We start from the raw sequence: 21,470 nt of genomic DNA, 5'->3' as shown, positions 1-21,470 counted from the left end.
TATATCCAGGAGAAGCCGGACAAACATCTTCCTGCCTAGGGAAACGGAAATGATCCCAACCGTTGATCTAGCGTCCAACCGTCGGATCAAAATATATAAAACCGCTAAAAGCAATAATTAGCGCCGCATGGGTCATCAACCACCTTCGTCATTAATGAGGCACGTGAGAAGCATACCTCCGCGCGAGTGAAGCAGGGACCCACAGTAAATAATCCTATGAATATCAAAATCCCGCCCTTCCTCCTCGGACAAGAAAGAAAGAGTCGGAATTTTGAGGGGCTATTGTAGGGGTGAAATTCCCAAAATCAACAAATGGGTCTGGGGACCCACACGAAACCTAACCATGACCCAACGGGTAATAGGGGCCCAAGTGACTTCTGGCCCAACCCTGTTGAGCCCGATTTGATCTAAAAGACGTTCGAGGAGGAATGCCTCCTCAGACACACGAATATGGGCCCAATGTGCGTCCCCTCCACAGTGAAGAACCCATCCAAGTGAACGTGGGTAGAAGGGTGAGCCTCACACAGCAGAAAAGAAGAAAATGTAAGACATCAAGGAGAAGCCACAACTGCCGCATTAAATGCAAAAAAGCTACTTTTTCAGCCGCATTAATGTGGAGAAGACAGGCGAACAGTGTTACATTGGCTAGTGCAATTCACAGAAAGATAAGGAAGATGTCCGATGGGACAGGCACTCAAGTGAAGGTCCAGATGGTTAACAAGTGTAAGGTCCTTATCAATTTAAGGAGGCTATATAAGAGAAGGGGATCCCCCATGAAGAGGGGATCGGAGAATTAAGAAAAGAGAGAGAGAGAAAGGTGAAAGAACTCTGTAGTCTGTAAACAGAGCAAGAGGTGCACTTATACGTCTCCTCGGACCGATATCCCATTAAACGTAAACGGAATATTCTTACGTTCAACATGTTGCATGGCGTACGTCTAACTGACGTTCACTTCGTCTAGTCCTAGCTCTGTAACCCACTCTCTACAAATTCATTGTCTGGGGACTTTTGGGCCACAACCACTTACTTGCTGGGCCAGGGCCCCAAAAACAGCCCCTAAAGTTTCTATTCAGATATTTTGTTTGCGAAGATAATGAATGTAACAAAATGTAATTGAACTAAACAATCTCATGCACCTATCCCCATTCAATTTAGGAGATACTATTTGATCAATTTATTATTTTATTTTGTGTGGTTTTTAATAGAATTTTATAGACAATAATTGTAAATTAATATTGTATATGTAGTATCTAATAGTGATTTCAAAATTATATATGTAATAGCAATTTAATGAGAAATTTGGCATAACCAATATCATGAAAATTACAAGAAAATACTATTTTAGTACCTCCAAATGTCCTTCCAAATTTCCTAGTCAAACTATATGATATATGTTTAATGACACAAACTAAAATTAATAGCACCATTATAGTTCATCAATCCTGTGCGTAAGCACGAATTACATACTAGTAGTACGTAATATATAAAAACAAAATCTGAGAGTAAGTTCAATTAAGAATCTAAATTAGATCTTAATTTTTTGATATATATATTTTTTAAATTAGATTCTAATTATATTCTAATTGTGGTGCCAGTGTTATTTTAATTATTATATTATTATTTGATATCAAGTATTTCTATGTTTTAAATACACTTCATTTTCATTCTAAGTATCCTCCAAATTATATTTTAATAGTTAAAATTTTGTGCATTGCATTAGAAGCAAAAAGTTCAACATAATATGATTTTTTTTTTCTCTTTTATTTATTTTTTTCTCTTCTCATTATGAGGTCTCCAAGACATGACCGTATTTCCTTGGTTGGTTTGGGCAAGCTAAGGTGATGCTGAGTCTTTCTAAGGTGATGCTGGAGGGTGATACTCTTAGGGTGGTTTCGGCTTTGAACTCTAAGGCCTGCTTAAACACGTTGTATGGGAATGTGGTTGAGAAGACACATCATCAAGCTTGCAAGTTTCTTTTTTGTAGGTTTGCTCATGTGCGACGGGGTGGGAACAAGTTAGCCCATGCCCTCGCTAGAAGAGCAATTTCATCTGCTGATTTAGATGTTTGGGTAGAAGATCTACCCTTTGATTTGAAAAATATATTCCAATATAATTTTCCTTAATTAATAGAAGCTTACCTTTTTCTCCAAAAAAAAAAAAAGTTTTTATAAAGTTGAGAGGTTTTGAAATTCACAAATGAGTAAAATAGTAAGTTTGAAATAACCCAAGAGTAAAAATGTCGTTTGAATCATTCAAGGGACATAAGTATCACTCCAAAACATCACGATCAAAACAACATGAAGAACATAAAGATGGAACCACCTAATTAAAAAATCAAGCCACATCAAGAATTAACGGCTAGCATATTAATGCATGAGCCATGTAATTATGAAGGATTAAATTTCATTGGTCCTAAATTGGATTAGTTAGAATTGATGTCATGTCAAAGTTTAATTTGTTTATTTTTATGGATTAGTTAGAACTAATTTCATGTCAAAGTTTAATTTGTTTATTTTTATGAAAACGAAGTAATTTAGATTAATCATAAAATTAAGAAATAAAGCCTTAGATTTGGTTTTTTTTAACTAACCCATCCAGGCTCGGGCCTGCGCCTAGGCCTAGGCCATTTAGGCCATTGCCTAAGGCGCCCCCCCCCCCCAAAAAAACAAAAAACATAGCAGGCCTCTAAATTAATATGGGGCAGTAACTTTTTATTTTTTCTAATTAAAAAAAGAGTGAGTTATTTGCCTTTTTTTTTTTTAATCGAATATGTCTTATAAATTAATATGTCACCTATCACAACAAGTAATTTAATACTCATTTTATTATTTTATTGAAATATCACATCAATTTGTAAGTTTTTTATAGTAAAATTTGTAGTAACTTTAGTATCTTCTCCATGCACAAAATATTATGAATCAATAGAAATACAACACAATTACCAATTCACCATTAAGTGAATGAAAGATGCTAAAGCTAATACAGATTTTATGACAAAAAACTTACAAACTAATGAGACAAGAATATGATTAGTGTCATTCAAACGATATAATAAATGAATGTTTTGAACAACTTATTTTTATTGGTGACACGTTAGTTTATAAAACTACATAGTAATTATCATTAGCTTACTTTGGATGAATTAATCTTATTAATTAGTAGGAATTAATAATATATTTGAAATAAAAAATTTACAACATAAAAAATAAAATAAATATTATTTAAGTGATATTTAGATATAAAAAGACCCTTTTAATTTTTCACCTTAGCCCTCAAACTATCTTAGGTCGAGCTTGAACCCACCTTGTCAAAACCTTTCAATATTCAAATATCCATGACTATGGCATCATTGACTCCCACTCACATTGTCCTCCTAATCCAACCTTTGATCTTATCAATAGCAACTGATGTTACAAAGTAAAATCAATAAACTGAATGCTTCGGGCTTCAATGGTAAGAGAATCACTTGGGAAACTTGAAAGGATGAACACACAATCAAAGTTGACTGGGGAGGACCGGCTAAGAACCCTCTGATGGTAAAGTCAGTATTTCTCTCAAATTCTGGAATTCCAATCTCTTTGGAAATGTTCGAAAAAACCTCCTTTATTTTGGCGTAGATGAGTGCTTATATAGTATACACTTGAAGCGATTACTTGTCTGATAACTTCCCCTATCATTGAGGAGGTCGTAAGGTTTAGAGTTAACTTCCGTAACTGCCATGGAAGTTATATTGTTTGGTCTCATTTTCCATAACCGTCATTAGAAGCGGTTTGTAGCAATGAACCCCGATTTTTACTTGTGCTCTGAAATAGGAATGTGGAGGTCGTCCAAAACATGTACAGAGAAGCACACTTAGAATGTATAGAGGTCATCCAAGCATTTGAAGGATGAACGACCTTGTCCAGGACGAGGGTTCTCTAAGTCCATTTTTCTATTCTTGCCCTGGTTGACCCTTATGGACGAGCTTGGAGTTGGTTTATTTTATAATACACCATCAGTTGGATGGATGACCTTGTCTAGGACGAGGGTTCTATAAGTCCATTTTTTTATTCTTGCTCTGGCCGACCCTTATGAACGAGCTTGGAGTTGGTCCATTTTATAATACACCATCAGTTGGATGGACGACCTTGTCTAGGACAAGGGTTCTATAAGTCCATTTTTCTATTCTTGCCCTGGCCGACCCTTATGGACGAGCTTGGAGTTGGTCTATTTTATAAATCATCAATTGGATGGACAACCTTGTCCAGGACGAGGGTTCTATAAGTCCATTTTTCTATTCTTGCCTTGGCCGACCCTTATGGATGAGCTTCGAGTTGGTCTATTTTATAATACACCATCAATTGCCCCCTTATCCATGGGTCATCTAGGGAAATGTACAACCTAATGCCATTCTTTGGACGTATGTATTTATCTTAGCGGCTAGGTGCGCCACATGTCACGATCCTATTGGTGATTGGTCATGTCAATTCATTTTTTTTTAGTAGCACGCTACGTGTCATCTTCTGGTTGGTCGTGTCATTTTAGATGCTAAAGTCCACTGCCTATAAATAGTGGAATTCCTCCGTTACCCTTTACATTTTTGAAATTTCTTTCTTGACATCCCTTGTCTTAGCGCCTCGTCTAGAAGTTTCCTACGTCTATAGTCTCCTTTCATCTAGATCCAAGTATTTTCCTAATTCCCGTCCTCAAGTTTTAAGTTTTCTTAAAAAATTCTCTGAGGTTGTCCTTTCCTTGTCTAGCAATAGCATTGATAAGGCCATAGACGAGTATCACGACCCTAGCAGTTTTAGTGGTTCTAGTGATAGCAGTAGTAGTGGTAGCAATAGTAGTAGTGGGGGAAACACCATGGACGACTACACGTCTGGTGTCCTTGGGGTTCCCTTAGAGGTTCTTCGGGAAGAACTTAGGATGAGGGCTGAGTCCGAGTCTAGGGCTGGTACAAGTGCTCCCTCGTCTACTATTCAAGACGAGGTTGAGATTGTTTATAGTTGTGCTATAGGGGTTGCTTCTAAGACAAATGAGAAAAGGTTAGACTCCCTTAGGACTTGTTACCAAATTCCTGATGACCTAAACCCCAGGTTACCTATGCGTAGGGAGTGGTGTTGCCAACCCCGCTTTGGTGTTGGCATTTATGAGGCTTATCTCTTGGCGGGTTTGAGGTTGTCTCTTAATGCTTTTGTTAGGGAGTTGCCCACTAGGTTAGGTTTAGGTATAGGTATATGTTAGTTCAATCACAACAAATGGAGGCTAGTTGTCTTTATGCAAGTTTTGTGGAGGGAGGCGTTTGAGGGGGATCATTCTCCTACCGTGGACGAGTTCCTCTACTGCTACAAACCCTTCGAGATTAACCAATCCCTTGGCTTTTATCAATTCACAGCTAGAGGGAAAGATTGTAGGCTAATGAAGTCCTTAGTCACCTCAAATAAGAATTAGAAGATGGAATTCTTCTTCGTCTCTGGTTTCTAGGCTAGACACCCTGTTGAGGTTGACAAGGACCCATTTGCTCCCTATACAGGAGAGTTAGGGAACCTTCGTCCTGAAGGTACGCTTATGGTTGTCATTTTATTATTTGTTATATTTATTCCCGATTGTAGTCATCTAACAGCTCTACTCTTTTTTCTTTTTTATTTCTTTTTTATAGGTGTTAGACGACCTCATTTGAGCAGGTTTTATATAGAACGAGTCCAAAAGGCTTGTCTATACACTAATAGGGCTTTCCATTCTTTGGTAAGTCTCCAACGTCTCGCCACTTGGGAGTTAAGCCCTAAGCCATCCGCTGAAGCAATTGCCCATAAGCTTACTGTCGGTAGACGTAAGCTCTCTTTTCTCGCTCTTTTTTTTTTTTTTTTTTAAAGGGTGACTAACATCTTTCTTTTCAAGGATGGCAACAATGAAAGAGAACAAAGGCAAAGAAGTGATGGACAAGGTAGTCAGGCAAGGGGTGCAATCCTAGCCTTGTCCATCTGTAGGTGAAAAAAGGAAAAGTTTATCAAAAGGAATTGACTTAGGAAACCTCCCAAATAGGCGCAGGGAGAAAAAGGCCAAGCACAGGTCGTCTAAGTTTGGGGTTCAAGCCCAGTCTTCCTGTCCTCCCTATTCAGGATCCCTTCGTCCAGATTCTTAATATTGACTTAGAGCCTAGAGATCCTCCTACATGCAGATCTCATCCAAAATCAATGCGCCTGCCTCGTTTCAACCCTCTTGACAAGTACCTTAAAACCTTGTTGAAAATGAAGACTTAGCCTGGGAAAGATTTGAGAAGGTTGTGACAGACGAGGACGTGGCAGCGTGCTATGACATGTCTTTGAAAGACTTTGAGCACTTTGGTGTTCATGACCTTTTCAAGGTATGTGAACCTTTTTTTTTTTTTTTTTTTTTTTTTTTTTTTTTTTTTAAATATCTCGTCCTGTCAATATGTCTAACCAAGTTTTAATTTATGTAGGCAATGTCTAAGTTCATCGTTGTGTCCAGGCAGGCAACAGAGCTGGACAAGACAAGGATCCAGGAGGTTAAGGACGAGTGTAAGAAGTGGGCTGAGGTGGCGGCTAAGACCAAGGACGATGCCAAAGAGCTGCAAAACCATGTTGAGGAGTTGAAAGCTGATGCCATAGAGAAGGATACTCGTCTTGTTCACCTCCAAAAGAGGAATGACGAGTTGAGTACCCTTCTTGAAAAAGCAAAAGGAGACACAGTTGTAGAGTTCAAGGCGTCCAAGCAATATACTGACTTATTGGACACCAACTATGTAGCCGAGTTTGAAGATTTTAGGAAGGACACTATGGAAAACTTCCCTGAAGTTGACTTTAGCTCCATCAAACTCAACCTTGGTGGCACTGCTACAAGCTCCCTCCTCCAGATGAGCTCAGAAGACATTAACATAGAGGATGATGCCACCACCCAGCCAACTCAGGACAACCCTAATGCTGACGCCCCTCCTACATGAAGACAAGTTTTGGATTTTTGTTTACCCTTGTATTTTTTCTTCTCTTTTACTTTTATTTGGTCCGTTGTTTTGGACCTTTTAATGTAACTCAAGTACATTTCGTCCAAAGTTTTAGGATGAGTTCTCAAACAATTACTTTGTTAAGCTTTACTTTTTATAAGGGTTTTTGGACGTAGGTCATCCACCCTTTAATTAATGAATGAATGTTTATTTCCTTCATTTTTTTTTCTTCTACTTACTAAACATGTTGAATGGTTTGTACCCAAGATATTGATTTCAACCTTGGCTCGTCCCTGATACGAGTATTCATGTTCAGTATTTTTCACCATTCAAATTTTTGCAAGTAAAACTCGTCCATGAATGGTGTTTCTTTTGTTAGTTATATTTGTTCATAGTTTTCATTACCCTCGTCCATAAACTTGATGATTCTTTACTCATCTTTGGGTAAATTGCTAGCTTTTTCTCATCCAAAAATTGATTGGTTATCCAAATTCTTTTATGGATTGAATATTTTTGCATGCATGCATTGTCTTGTCCATTGGTTGGACGAATGTATCTTAGGCTTTACCTCGTCCATTGATTAGACGAAGACGCCTTAGGTTCATTTTTTCTTTGCTTTATCCTTATTAAGGAAAGCTTTATAGACGTTACATCCCTGCGTCTAGAGAATTTACTTGTCTTGGGCTTTTAGTCTTCTTGTGGATTAATTCGAATGAAAACAATATGAAAATTAGGAATTCACACAACATTATGTATATAACATAAATATCGTTCATAGACGAAGCATATGATTAGAAGCTAATGCCTTTAGGGAATTTGACAAATACAAATACTACAAATCCACAACTTCGTCCATAGTCCACACCACATAGTTTAGAAACTAACATAACCTTAAGGAGTTAATTCAACATATATAATGCTAACAACATGTAGATAAACAAAACACACTTGGGCTCGTCTAGGATAATGCTCGTCTAGGCTGATATCTTATTGATAATACCTTCTTACATTCCAAGGATACTCCAATTTCTTCCCATCCAAGGTCTCTAAGTAGTAGGATCCTTGCCTTTTGCAATTGATAACCTTGTAGGGTCCTTCCCAGTTAGGTTCCAATTTCCCATTAGCTAGGTTTTTGGTTGCCAAAGAGACCCTTTTTCAAGATAAGGTCCCCTATGTTGAAACACCTAGGTTTCACCATTGCATCATATTGCTTAGCCATGAGGTTCTTATACCTTGTTGTCCTTTGCTTTGCATCCATCCTCACCTCGTCTATCAGATCTACGTTTAGGTAGAGTTGTTCCTCGTTATCCTTGTCTTGATACTTCATTACCCTGTGATTGGCCATATGTACTTCTGCAGGTATAATTGCTTCACTTCCATAGGCTAGCTTGAAAAGAGTTTCCCCTGTGGGGGTTCTGACCGTCGTCCTATAGATCCACAGAACACCTGGTAGCTCGTTTAACAGGATGTTACAAAGTAAAATCAATAAACTAAATGCTTCGGGCTTCAATGGTAAGAAAATCACTTGGGAAACCTGAAAGGATGAACACACAATCAAAGGTGACCGGGGAGGACCGGCCAGTGGCGACGCCACTCAGAGTCCAAGGTGTTCCTAGGAACACCCTGACTTGAAAAAAAAAAAATTTATATATAATAATTTAAAATTTTTTATTTGTTTACCCTTAAAAAAAAATAGGAACACCCTCAAGCAATATCAGAAACACCCTTAAAATTTTTATGCCAAACAAATTTTGAACTAAAATCTATAATTAAAAAAAAAAATTGTAACAAAGAATCTGAAAAGAAAAAAATAAAAAAAGGCCAAAGTCATCAGTTTTTATCATCACAGCCACTCACCACCACATCACCGGTCACTTCCATGTCTCCGGCCACTTCCATTTGGTCAATCTCAGTCTCCCCACCTGCTTCAGCTTCTTCTTCCTCGCCTTTTCTTCTCTGTTCTCTGTTTTTCTTCGACTTTTCCACTTCTATGTTCTTTGGTATTTCTAGTTTTGAACGCCAATTATCCTATCTTGTTTTGTACACTAGAGTCTCACTCCCCACGTGAATACTGAAGTCATTAAATGAGTCAAAAGTTTTCAAAATTTTCAAACTTATCTCCAACCACCCACGTGCCTAACTTTAACTTTTGCACATTGATTTTTATTTCTTTTGTTTTTTCATTATTGCATTTAGTAAGTACATGTACTTGGTACTATTATTAAACTACAACTCTTCTAAAAAAAAAATTTATACTACAACCATAATTGTTACTAATATTTAAAGGGATTATTATGTTAGACTTTAAAATAATTTTATATTTTTAAGAGCATATATAAATTTTTAAGAGAATATATATATTTAGCGATAATTTCAAAATGATATACCGGTATTAACCGGTATCGAAATATTTCATTTCTCTAGCTAAACCAAAATAGCCTTTGGTACGGTATCGGAGAGGTAAGGGTGTGTGCACACATGAGGTGTGTGCTACTGTGTGCTAATGCACAGTGGGGTGTGTACTAGACTGCTAGTAGTTAGTAAAAAAAATTTAATGAAGCAACTAAACATCAATGATTAATAATTTAATTAACTAATACATTATAAAAGACAAACAAATTAAATTATGTTAGGCTAAACAATAATTAATAATTTAATAGTTAATAAAACAATAATACAACAAATTATAGTTTATAAAAGAAAAAAAAATTATGAAACAACTAAACAACAATAATTAATAATTTTATTAATATTTCAAATGAACTTATAGTTTATTGTATAGGTACCTTTGTTCATTTCTTTTCTTTTCATTTTTTTTTCCTTTTGAGGTTTTTCGGTGTATAGAATGCAAATTTGTTTTGGTTTTAAGAACATTTTTTTTTAAGCACAAACTTCATGCTGGCCAAATCTTGAATTTCGGCCGGTATTTACCAAAACGTCCCAAAACAAACTGAAATTACTCGAATTTTTTTCAAAGTGGAATAGGAACACCCTAGACAAAATTCCTAGAGTCGCCACTAGAACCGGCCAAAAACCCTCCGATGGTAAAGTCAGTATTTCTCTCAAATTCTGGAATTCCAATCTCTTTGGAAATGTTCGAAAAAACTTCCTTTATTTTGGCTTAGATGAGTGCTTATATAGTATACACTTGAAGCGGTTACTTGTCTGATAACTTCCCCTATCATTGAGGAGGTTGTAAGGTTTGGAGTTAACTTTCGTAACTGCCATGGAAGTTATATTGTTTGGTCTCATTTTCCATAACCATCATTGGAAGCGGTTTGTAGCAATGAACCCCGATTTTTACTTGTACTCTGAAATAGGAATGTGGAGGTCGTCCACATTCGTGAAGGATGGACGACCTTGTCCAGGATGAGGGTTTTGTAAGTCCATTTTTCTATTCTTGCCCTGGCCGACCCTTATGGATGAGCTTGGAGTTGGTCTATTTTATAATACACCATTAGGAACAATCTCATAAGTGAAGGCCAAGCTTTTCAAGACCCTTCCCTCCCCTCCTTAGAAATTGCAATCATTTCTCAATCCTAGCCACTAATACAACAACCCATAATCCCAACTATGACCTACCAAACCTATTCTGTCACCCATATCCAAATGCATCCATCCATAGTAACATACCATTTCCAAATGCCTTCTCCTCCCCCTCATATAACTTTAGCTCCATCCACAAGGTCATCTTGAGCATTGTAATGGGTCTTCTAAGTGGTGTTGTTTGTGGAACCCTTATTGGCTTTACCATGTTCCTCACTTGGTCTCTCTTCGCTCATAACTTCTTCTCTAACGATTAGCTTAACCCTTGGGAGCTTGGCTAGGTCTAGATTCCCACCACCACCATTAAGATCAGATGGCAAGTTAGCACCAAGCTTGTTTTACTTGATTCTTGAATACTACTAAATTATAAAAGCATTAGCATTAGCCTAATGCATTTTTAGCCAAAATTGACCCCCAAAACTCCACTTTTTGTTACTTTAGCCATTCTACTATTCACAAACCACTACATTAGGCTCAATACTTTATCATTATTCTATTTAAATATTATTTTTGTTCTCTCTCGAAATAATTTGTTTTCACCGTTTTTCCCTAATTCAACGTATCTTCCAACATCAACAAATCCAAACAAACAAAACATAGCCATGGCTAATGCCTACAATCTAATCAAACAATCAATGTCATCCCTCAAACCTAGAGAGAGAGAGAGAGAGAGAGATATATATATATATATATATATATATATTTATATATAAACCCAAACTAAACAAACGAAACATAGATCAAATAGACCCACATTAGCAAAAAAAGAAAAAAGAAAAGAAAAAAGGACCCACAACAATGACCTAAGACAGCAATGCACCACCATGATGGCAAACCATAACTATCATCCATTACCCATTGCAAGTTTGGGACCTAGCTATCGTCCTCTACCGTTGAATCAACCTAGCTCGTGACCTTAGGGGTGTGCCTCCAACTGGTTAAAATTGACTTGATTTGACTTAACTTGTGGGGTTAGGTCAGTTTTTAGGGGTTGGTGGAATGAGTTGGGTTGTGAAATTTGTTTTTATAGTGGGTTGGGTTGGGTTCGAATTATAAGATTTATAAATTTGAATAACCCAACCCGACCCACCTATATTTAATATATATTTAAAATTTAAAAAATATATGTAAAAATATATTATAGAATTTTGTTATTTACTTATTTTTTTTACCCCTTTTCCTAAATAGAATCCAAACCCTAAGTTATGCTCATTTAGTTTGTGTTGGTTTGATGTTATGCTCAAAATTATTTGGTTATATATGTGTTCTTATTTATGATAGTGTTGTTCTAATTCTCAATGTAATATTAATAATAGTAATGAAAAACGGTTCAGCCCATGGGTCTAACCCGGTCCACGTGGGTTAGGATGAACCCTTGTGATGGGTTGGATTCTTTTTAACCCACCATGGTGGGTTGGGTTGAAAAGACCCCTCAATTCGATCCATACGCGACCCAACCATCTTAACTACTTGGCATCCACCGCTGAATCAACCAACACATGCTTAGACGGCCAAATTGATCAACCCAAGACAGTTTTGCCTACTTTGTTGGAATCAAGTTTGAGAGAGAGAGAGAGAGAGAGCAACCTGTTAATGGCGTGGAGAGAGAATGAAGAGAGAGAGAGAGAGAGAGAGAGAGAGAGAGAGAGAGTAAGAAAAGAATTAAAATGGTTTATTGAACTACAATAGCCTTTGCTTCATCTATCTAGACACTGTTTAGTGTTTTGAGAAAAAAATGGGTAAATTTTGGCTAGGCAGCCCTATGATGAGGCTGTTGCAAATCCTCTGATAGGACTAAATAAGAAGGGTAAACATATATTTTCCTTTGACAAAAAAATTAAAAATATAAACATAAGTGCCATAGGGGGTGTTTGGTGAGTGTTTCTAAACAACAATTTTTAGTTTTTAAATAACATTTCACGTATTTTTATACATTTTTTCACCCACACGTATTTTCACAAAAATTTTTAAATAACAATTTTCAGTTTTTAAACACATGTACCAAACAGGTTCATAGCGCCCCAAATTTTAAAAATGGATATATTCGAGTCCTTGGGGCCAAGGATTAGATAGCAACACAAATATTATAAGAAGGTAGTAATTTACAAATACCACAAAAGTTTACAGTTGACGCAAAAGGAGACCAAGCACGAAGCAAATTCCAAAAGCCAAAAGCCAAAAGACGCAAAGAAGACCAAGAAGATACTATCATCGAAATCCATGGCCATGGCCTCACTGATTCATCGTGTCATCCTGGTCCAACTTCTGATCCTATCGGTGGCAACAATCTCAGCGACGGCCAGGCCTTGCAAGACCCTCTTCATCTCCTCCTACTCTTTCTCCTTCAAACCCGTTAACCAACAAAACCCTTCTTCTTCTTCATCCTCGGGATTCGTCACCGTCTTCACCGAGATCAGCCACTTCAACCCAAAACCCCAAGTGCAAGAACAACCTTTCCCCACCACCACCGAGATCTTCCTCTTCCGTGACCCGATCCACCGCAACGGCATGCCGTTGGGGTACAGGAAACCCCAACAACCCATCGCTTCCTACGACTTCAGCTCCCTCCGTGACCGCACCAAGGACATCTTGAGCGTCGTCGTCGCTCTCCTCTTCGGCGTTGGCTGCGGAGCCCTCACCGCTGCCACCATGTACCTCGCTTGGTCTCTCTTCTCCCACCGCTTCTCCTCCTCCGACTACTCCGCTTTCCCCTCTTCTTTCTCCGATGATGACGACAACGATGACGATGATGTCAATCCCAAGAAGTTCGGCTATATTAAGATTCCCGCTGCCACCGATTCTCTGCCTGCTCCGGCTCCGGCTCCGGCTAAGTGAACGGTATGAAAGTATATGATAATCGCTATTATGTTATATGGTATTTTAGTCAATTTGGAGCTATTGAAGCTTGCCTCTCTTTTCAGTGTGGATTGTGGACTAATTGTTTATAATAAACAAAAGAGAGAACAAGTGTGCTACTTTTCTGGTCTGTATTACTCAATTTACGACTTTATTGTCTTATATTCTAATACTTTAAATGTGATCATGTACTTTGTTTATGTTATTTATGATTTTTGTTGGGTTTCTTTATTTTGTTGTGATTCAACTGTGAATATCATATCTGATTGAGTTCGAAATTGGGTTTAATTTTGTAGTTCTGATTGTGATCTACGTTAGACTACAGCCATATGGCTTTTCTATTTTTGTATTTTGCCCGAGTATAGAGCTGCTTTTGCATAATTGACTAATTGTTCATATTTTCAATTGGGATTGCCTAAAATGAACAAGTTCTTGTGCATAATTGTGCATCTTGGCTGCAGTACAATGTTAATTCTGGTGTTGGTGCTTTTGTTGCAGCCTTCTCTTTTTCCAAAACTTATGCGCCCAAAAAAATAAATATTTTGGCCTTTTGAAACGCAAGCAGTTTTGGAAGCCATGCCATTAGGTACAATTTTTGTCCAAATGTTATGAAGCATGTCAGATTCTTTGGATGGCACCTACAGTGGTTATTTATTTATTGATAATTCAATAGTTCATGAGGAGGGGGATTTGAACCTTGGAGGTCTTTGTTGGAAACTCCAGGAGGTGCCAAACATCTGAGCTATGAGCTCTTGGGAAATGGCACTGGCAATGTTGTGGGCCAAATCTTCTAAAGTTTTAAGCCTACACTGGGTAGCTCAATTGCTTGGCCTCCCATGATGTCTCTAGTTCAAGTCTTGGGATTACCTGATACACAGTTCTTGTGAACAGGGTATCTGGGGTTTACTTGACAGGGATGGGTACATGAAGTGGCCTTGCCTTGAAGAGTTTTCTTGTCATAAAAAAAAGGTTCTAAACTAGATTGATTGATACGCAAAGCCAAGTCTTTTGATGAGGCATGGAGTAAACAGTGGTTTTGGCATATCATTACATGGTCCCCTTTGTATAATCCATTGATGTGATAGATGTCATTTTTTTCTCTTTACAATGATAACTGACTTAGTTAACTTTAGACTTAAGAGTGTTGCTTTCATTCAGCAGGTATCTTGTTCTTAGTTCAAATAGAATAGTAGGTAGAACCGTAGAAGTAATAAGTACTTCGAAATGTTGTCTGAATTCAACACCATATATGTCATATGGCCCTTTCATTGTGTGGATAGAACACAGTAGAATATGAACATGCATGTTGATTTCTGATTTGCCTTGCCAACTTGAAACAGGGCATGGCATAGCTAAAAATGTAGGTGATGGGGCTCGATGTTATTTATAGATGAATTAATAGATAAGTATGGGATGCATAAATAAGATGCATATATACTTGCATATGCTTGCATTTATATGATTAGTTTGTGTTTCAAGATTAGAAATTATTTGTAGGTTATTATTTCATTTGGGTTTGAGTAGGGCATTTAGTGGCCCTTTAGGGTCGCCTAATCCTTTCCTAATAGGTCGGGTTTGGGTAACCATTAAGAGTTGTGGTGGCTTGGGGAATGGAACTAGTAAATCCCTCAAAAATCCAAGTGGATTCATGTATGCATCTAGGGTGGTTATGAATTTACCAACTCAATAGGGTCTGTGGGACTTGATGGGATGTAATTGGCAGCCCCCTTTAAAGACTTATAAATTGTGACAGAAAGCTGGTTGTAATGCTCAAGCATTAATTTGGGATGTTTGGGATGATGGAGAGCTCTTTGGGGGACCTTGCTTAGTTTGTCTAAAGTTGAATTGAGTCTTATGTTATTGTTTGCTTTTGTTTATTTGCTGCTGGATCAGTTTTAATTGAGTTTTACTAGAATGAGGGCAATTTGGTAATTTTAAAATTCCTTGAATGGTCTGTCCTTGGTTGTACCGAAGCCCATTAATCTTATTTTGTTTTTTGAATCCTTTTTTCTATTTGGTTTAGAAGTTCTTCAAGTACTTTTTTTTTTTTTTGGTTATAAGTAATCCTAATCATTCTAGTAATAGGTTATTTAGAATTCCTAGTCTTTCTAAGAAAGGATTTAGAAATTGCCTATATAATGGCTTTATTGTATTCAATAATATTGATAGATTTTAATAGCATTCCAACTTTTTTCAGGCTTGAGGTGTGATTGCTTTCTCCTACCTAAGTGTGACTGCTTAGGAAAGCCTAAGTGTGATTGCCTAGTGTTTTATCTTTCTTTATTTGATGTTCTTTTCATTGTTTTAATACCAAACAGCCATCAACACATTCAATATCTTATCAAGAATCTAGTTTAGTGCTGAAATTCCTAAAAATCCTACATCAAATTTGGTATTAAAGCCCGTTCAAGCTTATGTCTTGTGTGAGATTTGCAATCATTTGTGGGTTATGTTTGTTGACTAAGCACATCAAATTATCATTATTATCATCTATTATATTTGGGGTTGAATAGGGAACTCAGTGGCTTTTTAGGGTCACCCAATCCTTTCCTAATAGGTTGGGTTAGGGAACATTAAGATTTGTGGTGGCTTTGGGAATGGAAATGGTAAATCCTTTGAAAAGCCAATTGTTTTCAGGTGTTTGTGCTGTATGCTTCTAGGGTGCTTTTGACGGATCTAAGGCTTTTTTATTTTGTTTTGGTGGTTGGGCCTCCTATCCTTATTTCCAAAGGGTATTGGTGGAGATATTGATTTCTCTGTGTCGGTAATTAATTTTTGTGGGTATAAAGTTTTAGGCTTTTGAATGGGAATTGATATATAATTATATGGAAAAAAATGGAATATGAATTGCAATTCGTATTTTGTGTGAATGATGTAGAACGAGCTTTGATACTAAAATTTGATGCAGATAGAAAATTGCAATAAAGAAACAAAGACGAAAAATGATAAAAAATTAAAAACCTAGGAGTCAATGATGGGAACATAACTGGCAGTTTTCCTTTAAAGAGTTTTTTAATTTGGGATGTTTCAAATGATGAAGAGTTCTCTTGGGACCTTCCTTAGTCAGTCTAAAGTTGAATTGACTCTTATTTGATTGTAGTTTCCTTTAAAGACTTTTTAATTTGGGATGTTTCAGATGATGAAGAGTTTTCTTGGGACCTTCCTTGGTCAATCTAAAGTTGAATTGACTCTTATTTGATTGTTTGTTTTTGTTTTTCCTTGTTGGATTGGTTTTAATTAAGTTCTCCCAAAATAAAGACAATTTGGTAAATTCCAGATCTACTGGAATGGGCTGACCTTGGCTGCACCAAAGGCCTTTTTGCCTCACACCTCGGGGCCTTGGGCAATATAAGGCCTTGGCACCTTAAGGTTGCCTTTCACCTTTAACTACCTTGACCCTAATTCTAGTTGACTTAGGAAAGCCAACTATTGATTTACAAAAATACGCTTGATTTGAAGAAATTAAATGAATTACTAATAACCTAATTTACGTCCAAAGCTTGACCAATAAAAATATAATTGACTTCTAATATTAACAAAATATTTAATTTGTAGGTTTCATAAATTTTATGTACATAATCGACTTTGCAGATCTTGACTTTTGTCTAGGGTAAAAGAAAATTTGATTTCTTTTTGTAAGGCTTGTGGCTTTTATAGAAAAATGCTAGATAATCCTTTTTTTCTTCTTGCAAAAATTTAAAAATTCTTTTTCCATATCTGTCTTGTTTGTATCTTTGTCAAGTGAGGTGGGGCTGGTATCAGTGGTTAAGGTTGAAACCCAACTTGTCTTAGGATTGGGCTTGAAATGGGACATTTTAGTTAAATTTGGGTTTTTGGGTGACCTTTTTGGCATTCACCTAACCAATTGCCATCTATAGGTCTAGGGTACTTCAAATTTTTTTGTAATAGAATAGTCCGTTGGTGTGGAGTTGCAACCAGAGGGTTTGTTTGGTAGAGAGGAAAGAAACATCTATTCCTTCATTGTCCGGTTGCTTTGGAGTTGTGGGATATGGTTTTTGGTTTATTTGGAGTTTGTTGGGTTATGCCAATGTCTATTGTTGAGCTTCTTGCTTGTTGGCAAGGTCAATTTGGTTGCCATCGTAATGGATATATATGGACTGTTGTTCCTCATTGTTTGATGTGGTGTATTTGGAAGGAAAGAAATAGTAGGTGTTTTGAAGAGAATGAGTGTTCTATGCTTGATCTCAAGCTTCTATTTTTTAGAACCTTATTGGATTGGTTCTCAATGTGGAGAAACCAACCTTTTTCTTCAATTTTGGATTTACTTGATTTATGTAATTTTTGTATTTGATATGTACACCCCTGTAAACTCCCTGTGTACTTTAGTGTCTCTTTTTTTGATATCAATAAATCTTTATTACTTATCCCCAAAAAAAAAAAAAAAAGTGAGTGGAAAGAAAATGTAAAAAGGCTGAACATAAAAAGGAAAGAAGAGATTAATATTATTATTGTTAGTATTTGGTTGAAGGGATAGAAAAGGGTAGAGAATAAGTATTTTGTATTACATTCCTATTATATTCTTGTGTTGAATTTTCTTTAATAAACTTTATCTATGTAAGACACTTTCTCTTATTTTCCTCCCATTTTGGAAGATTAAAATGGGGGCCTGGATATAAAATGTCCATCACTCCCTTATTCCTTCCATTTTTCCATTCTACTGAACAAGAGAAATTATCAATCCATCTCTTCTGTTCTCTCAACCCTCATCGATCCTACCATGTTTCCTCCCAACCAAATGCACTCAAAAGGTCTTTTTATTGTTAAATGGATGGATTCATTTGGTATTTAAGTCCTAAACCCCACTTGTTAGGGGTTGAACTTGAGATGGGATAATTTTATCTTATTCTAGCTTTGGAGGATCTTCCCAGCCTTCAACCAATCCATTGCCATCCCTAGGTCTAAGTTTTTTGTTTTCTTTTTGCTTGGGGGGTGGGGCAAGGATGATGTAATTCACAGAATTTAGTTGGTATAAATGCTTCTTTCTGTTTGTGAAATCATCCTTACATTTCTGATTCTCCAGTGAATTTTCTCTTTTCCTAATAGCAATTTTAAATATAATGCATTATACAATTATAGCCATGCCATACAATTTTAATTTTTGAAGCTTCCTGTTGTAGTTAGATGGTAACCTAGGAGGCATGGCTACATGTGTGTCCATGGAGTGTCTGGTAAAAAAAAAAAAAATTGGGACACAGCCTCAACATGGTTGCAATGTGCTCTTGATATGGCTTAAAAAAAATTTAAAGAAAGAAAAAGAAAAAATAAGAAAAAATCACCGATTGTGATAACGAGGACCATCAATTAATAGAACAAAGGCTTCAAACAACTTGTGCCATCGGTGATCCTCAGCTTTCTCGTTCTCAACCTTGTCAGCTATCCTCACTGTCAGATTGGCGACCTGTCATGGCCATCACACCATCTGATTTATCAATGCTCTATCGCTGATCGCTCCTCATTCTTAGTTCTACATTTGTCTTGCCTACTTTCCCCTGTTTTGTTCTCTATTTTTTATTTTATTTTTCTCATTTTTGTTTTTAGAGAATTCTATTCTCTTGTATCTATCAAAACAAGGGGTTTTATTTATTTATAATTGTTATAAAGTATAATAGTTTTGGTTAAGTGCTTAAGATTTTTGTATACCAATAAATTATGGTCCTGTTATATTTTTCACTTTTATTTATTTACATGAATTGTTTTACAAGTATAAAGTTATTGATAAAACTATTATTTATTAATATATTACGGTCTTCTGAAGATAATGAGAGATCTATGCCAGACCTCAAGTTATTTTTCTTTAGAACTTTATTGGATTGGTTGTCAGCTTTGCGACCAATCATTTTCTTCTTTTCTTGATTTTCTTGATTTATGTAATTTTTGTACTTGATTTGTTGACCCCTGTTCACTTCCAATGTACTATGGTGTCCTTTTTTTTGATATCAATAAATCCTGTTACTTATAAAAAAAAATATATGTTATTGTTAAAAATGATCCTTTATTTGCACTGTTTTATTTATTTATTTTTGAAGTCGATTTATTTGTAGTAAATAAATAATAAAAATTTGATTGCTACTAATAAATTATGCCCTAAAGTATACCTAAACTAATTATTAATTAATCAAATAATTAATTACCGTGTTCTTGTTTTTCAAGAATTATCGTGTCTCGTGCTCATGTCCGTCCATGCTACCATCCTGAATTGTTCCTCGTATAATAGTATTTAGATTCAGTTTAAGGTTTTGAGGCATTTATATTTGGAGAAGCAGTTGCGAGCTAAATGATTCTAATATTTTATGATTTTAGAAAATTAGTTGAAATGTAACTCTGTATTCATTTCAAGGTCCATAGCCAACCATAAGTATTGGCTTGTTGTATGCGTTTCAGGGGCCAAAGAAGCTACACTTTTGAGTATATTTTTGTGAAAACTGAAACTTTCATTTTATAAACGAACATCATGTAGAGTTTGTAGATTGAATCCATTTTGAGCCTGTTGGGGTCAATTTGTAAATTTCATGTAGCAGTGGTTTGGAGAGGGAAACTTCCTGGCTGAGAAGGATACTTTTTGTCAGTTTTGGTCAAACTTTGAACTTATATGAAAGAAAAAGATTAGAAGACTCACCAAGTTGTAACTTATATATTTATATGAATGCTTGCAGTGGTAAGGGCAAATTTGGTGCATTTTAAATCCCTGGGAGGGCTAGGTATCAGAATTTGTAGCATACTATGGATTTTCAAGGGTGCAGCAATATGTAAATAGGGTGGGGAAAAAAAAGTTGTGTTGCCATTCTTTTTTGTAGAATTTGCAACATTTGGATATTAATGGCCTCTTGGATTTAACTTTTTATCTGATGCCCCAAAACTTAGTGAGAAAAGTGAGAGGGTAAGGAGGAGATGGGGATCATGTGATGAATGACGAACTGTGATCTTAGTTTTCAGTTGCTTGTTGGTGTAAACCATGCCTCCCTGTTGTTGACATAGGTGTGAAGTATGACTAATCAAAAAGACATGGGTGTAAAGTATGAACTTTTATGAGCAAAATTTATGAATGCTTATTTTTGGTTGAAGTGGAATTATTCTGCCTATTATTCATGAATGCTTATCTTTCTCTCTAATGGCAAAGGAAGTGGAATTATTCTGCCTATTTTTGGATGAAGTGAGGTGCATAGATAACTTCATGTTTCACCTTATGAAATAGGAATTACAGAAGTGAAGTTTTGAGAGTTAATTCTGTTTATCAGTAAGTTTCTGATATTCTTGATTATTGCAGTTATTTACGTGGTTCCATGTAAGGAGACAATGAATTCCCATTGAGAACTGAATAGGAGATGAAATTGAAGTTTTGAGAGAGAACTTCTTATTGGTAAGATTTTGAGAAATGTTGGTCATTGCAGTATTTATGTGGTTGCGGATGAACCTGTAAGAATTAGACATTTGGTAGGTTAGTCATTGTTTTTTACATGTGGCCTATTATTTTGCATCTCGAGTGTTGCTAGAGTGTTGGTATAAGCTTAAATTGTGGTTTAATGGCAGGTAATCAGAAACAGTTTCATTTCATACAATAATTGTGGTGGGATTCATCGGTAGATCATCTGTGTATCATTGGGATGACAGTCACTAGTGGTGCTAATAGAAGTGTCAAGTATTTACGATGGCTCACGCACGCTCTGAAATGAGAGCGTTTTATGTCATGCAACAGCTGCTGTGGCTTCGGGCTTGTGCGATATAGGAATAGGATATATAATCATTCTATTCAAAGCTACGATGATTTGAGTCCATTTAAGCCACGTCCACATTTTTATTAATTCATAATTAAACTAAAATATTTTTTTTCCCTTTTTCTTTTATTTTGTTTGCCCTGTTGCAGTTGAAGTTACTTTCCTCTTAACACACACACACACTATTTCTCCCCAATTTTTACTTCCATTCAACTCCCAATCAATCAAAAGACATCATAGTTAGGGCAACTTGGAAAAACTCTCGTAGCAGTGAACAGAGATGAGTATTAGTGGGCCTCTGGTGGTGATGCGACTCACACAAAGATGCGGTAATTGACGGCAGTAAACAGGAACTAGGAAGGAGTGTTCAATGGTGAGTATGGAATAGCCAT

The 21,470-nt window shown here is 36.4% G+C and overlaps 2 protein-coding genes and 1 long non-coding RNA gene across 4 annotated transcripts; 2 read left to right on the top strand and 1 right to left on the bottom strand.

The window, feature by feature from the left end:
• Positions 1 to 7,789: 7,789 nt before the first annotated feature.
• Positions 7,790 to 8,974, bottom strand: LOC115974551. Its single transcript, XM_031094959.1, has 2 exons — positions 8,801 to 8,974; positions 7,790 to 8,477 (listed from the first exon to the last, which is right to left on the bottom strand). Exons 1-2 carry the CDS (start codon positions 8,840 to 8,842, stop codon positions 8,064 to 8,066), a joined length of 456 nt encoding a protein of 151 aa, XP_030950819.1. The 5' UTR covers positions 8,843 to 8,974; the 3' UTR covers positions 7,790 to 8,063.
• A 3,621-nt stretch (positions 8,975 to 12,595) lies between these two features.
• LOC115975913 lies at positions 12,596 to 13,550 on the top strand. Its single transcript, XM_031096955.1, has one exon. It carries the CDS (start codon positions 12,710 to 12,712, stop codon positions 13,322 to 13,324), a length of 615 nt encoding a protein of 204 aa, XP_030952815.1. The 5' UTR covers positions 12,596 to 12,709; the 3' UTR covers positions 13,325 to 13,550.
• A 6,496-nt stretch (positions 13,551 to 20,046) lies between these two features.
• On the top strand, positions 20,047 to 21,192 carry LOC115975912. Of its 2 annotated transcripts, none has more exons than XR_004088208.1 (2): positions 20,047 to 20,797; positions 20,894 to 21,192. It is a non-coding gene; the product is annotated as an uncharacterized LOC115975912 (long non-coding RNA). The 2 variants fall into 2 exon arrangements; XR_004088207.1 differs by having other exon boundaries at positions 20,047 to 20,801.
• Positions 21,193 to 21,470: the final 278 nt, after the last annotated feature.

The sequence above is a fragment of the Quercus lobata genome, chromosome 2 (assembly GCF_001633185.2).
Source record: "Quercus lobata isolate SW786 chromosome 2, ValleyOak3.0 Primary Assembly, whole genome shotgun sequence".
In the NCBI taxonomy this organism is placed as follows: domain Eukaryota; kingdom Viridiplantae; phylum Streptophyta; class Magnoliopsida; order Fagales; family Fagaceae; genus Quercus; species Quercus lobata.
The sequence above is the reverse complement of the archived record's forward strand: the minus strand, read 5'-3'. Positions and strand labels throughout refer to the sequence as shown.